This window comes from Pomacea canaliculata, linkage group LG12, assembly GCF_003073045.1.
Source record: "Pomacea canaliculata isolate SZHN2017 linkage group LG12, ASM307304v1, whole genome shotgun sequence".
In the NCBI taxonomy this organism is placed as follows: domain Eukaryota; kingdom Metazoa; phylum Mollusca; class Gastropoda; order Architaenioglossa; family Ampullariidae; genus Pomacea; species Pomacea canaliculata.
Window position 1 is genome coordinate 22,167,490 of NC_037601.1, and position 11,412 is coordinate 22,178,901.

Consider the following 11,412-nt stretch of genomic DNA (forward strand, 5'->3'; position numbering starts at 1 on the left):
AGAAATGTGTAACCTAAAATAATCTTACAACATCATTAACTGCCTAATGCACAGGGAGGCAACACGGATGGTTTTCTAACTCACAGATGAATTTTCAATGTAAATGTATTTCACACCAGAGTGTGTTGCAAGCCATGATTAGAGAATTAAAGATACACACTAATACACAACTATTACATAATTACTTGTTTATGTTAATTACAAAGTACTCATTACAAGAATTGCCAATGTTAAGTATTGGAGCTTTACTGTTCTGTTTGAAGAAAAGCAAAAACATATTTGGTGTAGAAAAAATTAATATTTCCTGTTAATCTTCACAAAGGTATTTTACTTACCACACTTTGTTTTAAAATGGAAACAGATGTTGATTTGCTGATGACATGGATACAGTTGCTAACTAGCCACTGACTGTATTGGTGATGCAATTGTGAACAGGTGAGAACAAATAATGTTAAAGACTGGTAATAACCTTCTGACTCATACCATATGCAATATTAAAAGGTGATGTGAATCAGTTTTATGCCAACAGCCTGTAGAATAAATAATGAAGACAGAAAACAAGTAGAGACACACACAGGGTGTGCACGCATATCACCCACTCACCCACTTCTCTCCTTTAGAGAGAGAGAAGGAAAGAAGAGGAAACGGACTGATAAAGAAGCTTCAAAGAACATTACTTACCAAATCAGATCTTAGAAAGAAGGTAGAATGTATCAGAACTATTCTGTAGTCTCTCCTGTACAATGTCAAATGAGTGCTTACCTTGACATTTGGTCCAAGATAGACCCGACTGAGAGAGTAGTAATCTCCATTTTCTACTCAGGATTTTTTTAAAGCAGTTTGTAGACAGGAAGAAAGCAGCAAAGATGCTGGTCAAAGGATGCTTGTCTGGCACCAGGTGTGATCTGTGAACACAAATTAATTGCTTTATGTATAGTTTTTCTCAAATAAAAAGTTCATTCAATAAATTGGTTATAAAATACCTGGAATACATAAACTCGCTCTTAAGCACGTACATAGCACACACATACACTCAATGATCTCTCTCTTTCTCTTTCTGTCTCTCTTTCTCTTCCTGTCCCTTTTTCTCTTAGACATAGAGAACTAGACACCCAGGTATACTTGCCCTCGTCATAGGTCAACAAACTAAATGATTATTGACCAAGAATAATTGAGATGTGAAACATTTGCATGTGCTGCTAAACCTTCGCTAGGTGGTCCACTCGCTTTTTCGATTTAAAAGTAGATGCGACTGGACTAACACTAGATGTCGCGGTAAGTAACTGGACTAACACTAGATGTGATGGTAAGTAACTGGACTAACACTAGATGTCGCGGTAAGTAACTGGACTAACACCAGATGTCGCGGTAAGTAACTGGACTAACACCAGATGTCGCGGTAAGTAACTGGACTAACACCAGATGTCGCGGCAATCACCAAACTTGTCCAGCACCCAGGCCAGGAGATCTTCACCCAGCACTAATCCAGCAAATGAAGGCAGCCAATATCACCTGAGATAACAAAGAAATGTTTCCACCTGAGCAGGTGGTGTTGAAGACTGTGCCCAGGGAACTGTCATCGCCTATCGTCGTTTATCGCCAGAACAAGAGAATGCCACACTTGCGAATGGACAGAAAGCACGTGCATGTGTTGGTGTGCGCATGAGCAGCTCACTAACAGGCGCAGGCCTTGGTCCTTCCACGTGCACGAGACGAGTTTTTCTGGCATTCTGTCTCAAAGAACAGTTTCCAGACAAGAACCTTCTCATCCGCGTGCAAACTGATAGCAGGGGTGCGAGCATAGAATTAATCATCCTGTCTAGGGCCGCACTTCCGACACATCTACAATTTATTCCTCAAACCTGATATATTAGACTTTACATGCTGAAAATACAAATGAAGAACTCTTTTATCTTCCAACAACAATTTCTCTCTCTCTCCTTCCAACTCCGCCTCTCCTCCGCCCCGCCTCGAGCTCACAAATAACACTCTGGAGCTTCCTTTAGGAATATTTACAAAAGGGGATTCGTCAACAGTCCATGCATTACCAAGGGTAAAAAGAAGGCATGGTAAATGAGTATGTAGTGTTTTTCTCCACCAAATGCTCAGAACTTTGCCCTCACGTGCTGGACGAGGCTAATTTCTTGAAACAACAGACCCTCGCCCGGATTGGGTGAACTCTCTACAGGGCTATATATTCTCTCGTCTCCTGCTAACTTTCTTGTCAACATTTTGTTGCTTAGGTGTCAGGTTGTGAAAAACAAAGTTGATTTACATCTTTAGGCGGAATGTATTGTCATTATTTTTTTTAAGCCGAAGATATATTTTGTCAATGGCTTAAAATCTAGAAATGATATGGTTCACACCGAGAAATTCAATACCGAAAAATATGGCTGACAATAAGCCACAAAAAGTGCTTCCCTCCTAATGGTTAATGGTTAATGGTTAATGAGCATAAACATCATGCCTGGATGTGTTCGTTTATGTGGGTGGGAGGGTGGACGTGTAGGAAGGGTGGGTGTTCTTGTGGGGATGGGAGTGTTCACGGGTAGGAGGAGGAGAAAGGTGTGGGTGGCGGGCCTGCGTTTTTTATCTGAAAAATATATTTTCCGGGAAGGAAGGAATGCTTGTAAACAAAGTACCACGATGGGATAAGATTGTGTTTATCTGTTTGTGTGTTATCCGCGTTCTTACCTAAGTGTTGACAAACCTATATATCACTAAAACACCTTTTCTTTCCTTCTGCTTCCAGAATTGACACTGGTTCTGTCTCTCGAAAATGACGAATATGTGTTGCCTGGTCCAGCTAACCTTTCGGTCCACTTTATGTCTATTTTTGAGCCTCGAATGCAATATCCATTGGTAGACGCTTTTATACACTTTATTTAATAAGATATTTCAATATATTTTAAGTATTGCAGGATTACACCCCACAATCACTTTCGTCTGTCTCAGTCTCCAAGCTAGAGTCATGGAACCTTCTGGCTTCTGGTCTAAGGTGAAGCGGCCATTTTTGTTATATCGGTGACCCGGATGTACTCTGCCTGTGATCAAGTCTGAGCACTCGACTAGAAGGAGGTTTTCTTCTTCCAAAGCTTTCGTCTACGTCGTCTGTACGAAGCGACCTCCACCCAGTGGAGTAAGTTGTTGGCTTCCCATCAGATGATTCTTGTTTATCCAGATGTACCTCCGTCCTGCTGCTGATTGCCTTCCTTACCCTTGGATCCACTTTTGGTCCATCGGACGGCAGTAAGCGGGTATTGATGTTTGAATTCATATAAGACAGGCCTCGATGTGTCAGTTCTTGTAAGATAAACGAAGTGAGATTCCGACACGTTTACCTGTTGGTCGGTCGCTGACCACATTACTCGGAACTTTCACCGGACTTTTGTGGTGGTGACAACATGTTTACAATGTTGGTATGGTCTGACGAGGGTGCCGCACTTTGTTAGTAGGTGATGTATGGTACTTTTAAATACTGATGCTTGATATTTTGATTCTGATGAGTGTTTGAATGAGCCGCTGTACCATACATTATTTTAAAATGTTTTGTTGTGAGGGTCGTTTCCTTAACACGACGATGATTTATGTTGTTTCTTCTCCAGAGATATTCTACTGTCGCCTCGGAAATATAAACCCGATTCGTTACTCGTGTCTTCAGAGAAAATTATTTTGTATTTTTGTGTTACAGTTTGCTCCTCATCAAGTGAAATTTGTAGAATATTGATAGTCTGCCACAGTTCCAATGTTATACATCCCACCGTTTGTTATTTTGCATTAATATGAGGAAAAGGGAGCTAAATGCATTTAAAATTGCAGCTGTGGGTTAGGTTTTTGAATGTCCCCTGGCAAATATGAGTTTGTTGTGGCAAAAACCCGACTGTCATAGACATGCGTGCAGAGCAAAGTGAGCACTGCCCTGCCCTGCCCTCCACCCACGTCCACCACACATCCTCCGGCAGTGGCTCGGTGCTCTCCTCCCAACCATCCCTCACATGATCAATACATTTCTTATTTCAGCCAAATTCATCTGAGCTGGCGTAAAATTAAAAATCTTGATATAAACCCTCTCATCATCATTAGGTCAGTGTCCAATAAGCTCTTGTCACAGTGGGTGGACATTTGCATGCACCAGATGTGAAATGATGCCTCTAGATATAAAATTTTGGTTTCAGTTATTGTATCGAGCTCACTCTACGGAAACTTTACTGCTTTCAGTTCTTCTAGCTTTGCTATGAGTGACGAATGAGTCGAATATCAGTTCTTGCTCTCCAGTTTGGCATTTTCATGTATCATGTTAGCAACCTTACCGTAAAGTTTGAAATGAGATTATTTTCCCTCTGATTCTGTAGCCCTCGATGTCCTCAGACCAAAGTTGCTTTCCCCTTGTATCAAGCCTGTCCCTGAGGTATTTGGATGACACTGTCTGTCATTCTGACTTTGGCGATAACACGCAACTGTGATACTCTTCTGAGGATGCTTCCATTGTTATCCTTCTCTCCTTCACTGAAGCTTGTATTTGATAAGTTGAAAGCTGGGTGATTCAGAACCAGCTCTAGTAAAACGACTCGAAGTCGAATCTCTCTCTCTCTATTAACACCGGTGTTGGGGTGATCAGTCTGCGATTGGGACATGTTTTGTTTGCTGATTTTCTCCTTCATCAAGGCTTTTTAGTAAACAACAAACTTGCTGTCAAGAATCGTGTTGAAAAGGTTGATTATCTTCCTTTTTGTGAAGTATGCAGTATCAGAAACATCGGCCACATTTCTTTCCATCTCTTTTTATCACCGTTGATCTTTCTTGTATTGTGGAGGGAAACCCTTGTCCTGGTGACATTCTGGATGATGGGAGAGTGCAGAACTGTGTAGACAAACTCATCTCCGTCCTTTGTTGCCTCTCTGAGTGTCAAGTTCCCCAAAGAAACTAAAACAACCTGTATATTAGGGATGTTCTCAATGTTCCTTCCAGGTCTGTGCGTTCATTATCTAATTCTTGACATTTTCTGCTTCCTGGTTGCAACAAGAAACCTTAGACTACACGCTCTTTCTCTTGTATTATTCCTGGAAGTGTGATTATTTTGTCAGAGCTTGAGTGTCTGCGAAGTGTTTTATGAATGTGGGTAGTGGTGTGCGAGGTTAGGATGTGATGGATGTGTTGTATCAGTGCTGTTATGTTGTATTCTGAGATGCATTTGATAACAGTGAAACAGTTGCAGATTATGTGTTTACCATCTTTTTCTTTACCAATGCCAGGAGGGTCTTCTCTACATGAATATGTCATTAGCAAAATACAAAAAAAAACCAGATATCAAATGTCTGGTCCTTACAAGAAATGCTCCCAGCGGAGTAGAAAAATAACAACAATGCGGCTTATGAAAAAACTCGGAGATAAAAACAAAGATGAAGGCAAGACAACATGTCCTAAGGATCGGGGTTGCAGCGGGAAGGAGAGAGATGAAGCCAGCAATTACGAGACGAACAGGCGGAAGAAATAGGTTTTAAATCTTACTATCGTGCTGGAAACGGTAAAACAAAAGAATGTAAGAGCTGCCAGGAGTCCCAAGCAATGAGACCCACACAACAACAACCAGCGCCGACATTTTGTTCAACGTTCACACGAGGGACTAAAGTGGTTCACCGTCTCTCTGGTCCAGAACATCCACCCGAGTGGTAAAAACTTGAGTTTCACGCTCTCCTTGATGCTCTTCTATTTTCCCCTCTCTACCTTTTCTCTTTTCCTTCCTTCCTTTGCGTTTATATGCAAAATCGTGCGCAAAATGCAAGAGTTAATTTTCTGCAAATGTGATCGTGTTTAAGAATATTGAAAAGGTATTTGTCTTGTCCGGCTTGCTTTCTAGACTTAATTTGTCGTTTTGGGCGCATGACCTTAGCACCAGCTGTTGGTCAAAAACTGTTGAAGAAGTCGATTTGGAAGGAAATGTTGCGAGCAGACGTCAATCGAGCTGCGAGCCCGGATTTTCACCTCAAATGTTTCGTTACACCCTCATTAGCCCACATCCGACTCGTGCTCCTATCACGATACAAAAAGTTATTTTCATTGAAATTCAGAGAATTTTTAAATGTCTAACGTTGTTTCTATTTTATGGAAGATTTGAAGAAATTTTTTCCCTTAAAGTATTCATGCGCAGAAGCTCCTTTCTTGATGCCATACACAGATAAATACATTCTTTCAAAAAATGCTGCTTGTTGTTGCAGACACAACATAAAGGGTTATGCTGCTAATTTCCAAAGACTGCATCATGTTGAATTATCAGAAAAATTATTTTCTTTTTCAAAAGCTAAGATAGATGGTTTGAATATCCAGCGGTGTATTTTTGACTTATTATCTAGAAAGGTTGTGATTAATTTTTTTGACGAAAGTTTTGTTTCCTGCACTTGAATACCCAACCTGCACGCAATAGACTCTGTGTGCATGCAAACATCAGTCTCACTCAATCTTGCAATCAAATATAAAAAGTTAATTATATTTTATTGGCAAGGATGCGACCCACAGCCTCTTGCCATCAGCCACAGCTCTCGTGTTTCCTCCATCAACCCTGGAGGCTTCTGCGCCTCGTTATGAACCTGACTAACCCCAGACATTACTCACAACTCTTACTGCTTGTCTACTGGTTTCTTATGTATGGAAAAACATACAACATTTTATCTAAAATCGACAAAAGGCAGTAGTTCTTGGTCTAACCTAAGATATTTGTACTCTGACATTCTTTGTTCAATTAATAATTAGGTATGTAAGACCTGTTTATTGTTTCTCTCCTACTGGAAATAAAAGCACTGTTGTCAGAATAGAGAGGGTTAAATAGTCCTCAGACTATGGTCGTCAATACAAGAAAGTTTTTACTGTTTTATTTACAGAGGAACGGATGCGAGAATAAAGTGATTGATGACTACAGAAACACTGGGTGATTTGTGTGTGAATTGTGGAATATCCTGTCTGTGAGCTTGTTGCCTTGCCTCCCAGCAGCCAAGAATCAGTTTTATGGGTTGTTTCCTTTCTACAGTTAAACTCTATAGCACGGGGATGGAACCAACAAAAGTCAGAAACATGAACATGAGGAGATAATGAAACACTGAATTAATTTGTAATGTGTGTGTGTGTGTCTGTGTGTGTTTGTGTTTGTGTTTTGCACATTTTAATGTACGGGCGCATCATCGGATGAACAAAGCTCTTTATGATTTTCGAAAAATGCTTTGAGCCAGTTGTTTTGCCACATATACAAACATACAAATATTCGTCGTCGTCGTCGTCGTCGTCGTCGTCGTCGTCATCATCATCATCATCATCATCATCATCATCATCATCATCATCATCTTGTATCTATGCCAAAAGTAAACAACTTTTGAGACCATTCCTATCAATTACAGACTGCCAGAGAAAGCACTCTGTCTTAAGTGTGACCGTGGGCAACACGAGGACAAGTGTCTTGTTCTCCAGGGTGTGCCTACCCCCGAGATGTGTTACCTCTCTAGTACCCTAGTTACAAAGCGGTGGCAAAGATGCCCTGGGGTAAAGAAACTTGAAGTAATACCCTCGGGGTATGGGCATCGAAATGTAACTAAGAAAACAAGAGTTTTTTCTCCACGTAGCCCTGAGAATATGAGTTTGTCTCTCTACAATCTACAGAACCGCGGCTACTGGAGACATTGATGCTGAAGGCTGAAGAAGAAAAAGAACGAAGGTGGCCAGAATAAGTGAAGATAAACGAAAATGAAGAACAAGCAGGGAGAAGATAGTGATGAGTAACATTGTCTAAATATGCTTGCATAGTACAACCACATTGTTGACCTAAAAGTTACAACTATTTTAATCATACAAACCTGTAGAGGCCTAAAATATATTTTTGAAAATTTTCTAAACTTACACAGGTGTTGTGCAAGCTTGCCGCACCTTCTGCAGCTGTTTACTTCAGGTTGGCAAAGTCTGGCATCCTCACCTCTGTCTGTAGAAAAAGATCCAGTGGCATCGTCAGAGGAATTAAAACTAAAGTTTATCTTCTATTCCTGCCCCGACATTTGTTGGAAGAAGACCATGATAGACTACATGATAGACTACATTAGTCCTGCCTGGGAAGGAGAGGAGAGGACAGCAGTTCTCCTGGTCAAACTTAGAGCTTGGTGCACTTAAAAGGACACTCAAAATTTATTAATCATTTTGTTTAATACACTTTTTAAATCAGCATCTGTCATTAAATATTGAACAAGATGAACAACTCTCTCTGCCCCCTGGTGCAAAACTAAAGTCAGTTACAAGTGTCAGGCATTTTCTGTGATAAGTTTCCCATCTATCCACCTCATTTTTACTTCTAATCTCTTTCGTTTGTCTGGCTACCTTCATTAATTATTTTTTTTTTTGTTTCATTTTCTGGCGCATCTTTGTCTAATTTTCTATGAAGTGGTGGATTTTTGGTTTGGAAATATTTTAAATTACTTAATGATATAATGAGACACGAAAGCACTTTGTTTTGAATACATTTTACAGGCAAAGCCGCTCTAACAATAAAATTTACAAAAATGTCTTTTTTACAGTTTTTGAAGGAGTTGGACAATGTATGTTTGTTGTTGATATCATTTTTTTCTGTTTGTTCTTGGCTCTAGTAAGTATAATTTTCTACAGTTGCAGACGACTCTGGAACACGGAAACATTTGAGGTTAGTCCGAGAAAACCATCGGTAGCCAGAGGCAGGTAACCACACTCTCTCAAGCCAACAAAACCTGTTTCAACAAGATGCCAGTGAACAGTCTGACGCCCCACCTGGCGTGACATGCAAATACCACTGAGCAGCAATCACCACAGGACAAGATCACCGAGGCCCGCAACTATCCAAACAGGATCCGGTCATCTCATTGAAGACTTCAGCTTTTTCTGTCGATTCCATTTGCTTTAGGGCAAAGTCCGACTTAACAGACCTCCGACTTTGCTTTTTTATTGTCTAAAAGTCGATGGGGCTAAATGTCACTTTAAATGTTATCTTTGGTGAAAGATTGCTCAAAACTAAAAAATTTTCCGACAGTGCAAAAAAGCAACAAAAAGAAAAGTAAATAAATAAAAAAGGTTCCTTTTAAGTATTTGTCAGGCCAGGCTCCTTTCAACCATTAAGTCTCATGCATGCAAGAAACAAAAAAGACAATGCAAGCAAATCTCTCGCCATTTTCGTGTTCTCCTTTGTCCCACCCACTTAATGTCCACATCTTTATTTCCTTACATAAGTAGATGTGAGATGGTGGCATTTCTCAAGCTTGACCTTATTCCTAATACATTTGGTTCACCGGACTGAGGTGGTCCTCGGGATGTATACTACTTAAGTGCGACAAGTCGAGAGCTTTGCCCTTTACAAGAATCGCATAACACTATAAGTTACAATGGTGATTATACATCTATCAGTGGTTGTGTGTAGAGTTTTCTAGAAGACTGGCTAAAAACTAATCATTTTTTTTCCTTCTTAATAAAGAACACTTTAGTGACTGCGTATTTATCTCTCATTTTCAGTGTGATTAATTAAGACAGACAGAGGGACCACACATCAAAATAATCTGTCAAATGAGATCGAATCTCAAACACTACAAACGTGCATCGGGTCAGAAGCCCAAAATGGAGGAACCAGTCACAGTAAGTGTTGTTCAGTTAGGCCAAAAGGAAGGACGAATGAATATTTACAAGCATACTCCGAGCTCTGCCTCATTTTGTACAAGACGGGCCCCGGCAAATTTGCTCTGGACCATGAGGACAATGAAGTGTATGGCAGGCCAGTGATGGCAAAACCATCGATCGTGAGAAACTTTATATCTTGAAGCTGCACTGCAACTGTCTGTTGTTGTTTCCACTGATGTTTGGCTCCGTGCGGTTAAACAGTAAGTGCGCCGTTCAACGGTCGCGGATGGTACGAGTGTGATTAGGTTTCTGTTCAACAACATTTCATTTCGGAAAGTCCCTTGTTGCCAGGTAACAGCGCAAGGAATTGCGAAGAAAAGACTAAGTCTTCTGTGGTACTTAACTGTAGACCACTCCACACTACAGTAGTTCACCAACAAATTCACCAACAGAAGTTTGGCAATAAACACGCTTCACAAAGTCTGATGTACAGGGTCCTGCCTGCTGTACATAAGTACGAGATCCTATTTACAAGAACAAAGCCCATATCTAGTAATGGAGCAGCTTTACAATTCTCTCTACAGAGTTGTCCACCCCGCTCTTTCCTTCTGAATACAAGTGAAAGGACGAAGGTGCTGTTTGCGGGAAGAATAATTTCTCTTCATGCAACGGCTGCTGTTTCGAGCTAACTGCTCCTCGACACTGATTGGTCAACAAATTGAATTTGGGACAGAAAGCAGGCAGACAAGAATACTAAGGCACTGAGCTCACGCACTCGTGTAAACACATTTGTTTATTTTTTATCTGAAGCCAAACCTTAGATTTAAATATACTTTGTAAATTAAAATGTGCGTCCTTCTTCTCTTTGTCCTTCTGTCTTTTATACAAGCACACGCGCGAGCGCAGGCACACACACACAATATCGTGAACAACCACGAGGATTTTCCAAATTATTCTTATTGTATTTGTCTCTATCACAAAGGATTGAGCATAGAAAGACTACAGGGAAGACACTTTTTTTTCTTCAATATTTTTAATTTTGTGAATCGCTGAGGCTGGTCGAAGGGGTCTGACACTTAATTCTTCACAGTTTGTGAATCTCTATTCTTCCCGTAATTTTTGTTGATAAGCGAAAAAAAAAAAAAACAAAAAACAAAAAACACAAAAAAAACCACACAAAAAAATTAAAAGCAAAAAAAAAACAAAAAAAAAGAAACAAACAAACAAAAAAGCTCCAACTGCTAGGACTTAAAAATCACTGAAGGATAAGTTATAACCTACTCTAGCTAAAAATGAAATAATTTAGGGGTACAGAATCCTACATGGGATGTAGTGTGGTTACATTTCCTGTTTATGTTGCTTGTCTTTATCCTTCTCTCCTTCTTTCTCTTTACTGTTTACTTTCCATTCTTCACCAAAAGTGAGTCCAAGAGTGAGATAACATGGTTACGACAGATATTTCATTACTCATCTACAGTCCTATCTCCTACAGTCCTATCTCCTACAGTCTATATCTCATTCTACAATATCTACAACTTTTAAATCCTCCATTTATCACAGTAAACAAACAGTGACATGTCAGAGAGGAAAGCGTACCCAGTAATCACGATATTACCGCAAATCCAATCATATGAACACACGGATGTCATGACAACTACTGCCATCTATAAACACCACACACGGATGTCATGACAACTACTGCCATCTATAAACACCACACACCGGGGTGCAATGGTCGCTTTTATTCATTACTGATGCCATAAACTGAACATACCAATGTCAGGCCATTAAACTGTGGACAAG

General features: G+C 40.1%; 1 protein-coding gene across 3 annotated transcripts in view; it reads right to left on the minus strand.

Annotated features, from left to right (window-relative positions):
* LOC112553346 (growth hormone secretagogue receptor type 1-like) overlaps positions 1-11,412 on the minus strand; it is a 55,246-nt gene that overhangs the window by 26,668 nt on the left and 17,166 nt on the right. For 2 of the 3 annotated variants that reach the window (XM_025220498.1, XM_025220496.1), the window contains exon 2: positions 763-905. In XM_025220498.1, the coding sequence (XP_025076283.1) occupies positions 763-812 (50 nt within the window). In that variant the 5' untranslated portion in view covers positions 813-905. Of the gene's footprint in view, positions 1-762; positions 906-7,882; positions 7,961-11,412 lie in introns of all 3 variants that reach the window. The other variant, XM_025220497.1, reaches the window with a different exon arrangement.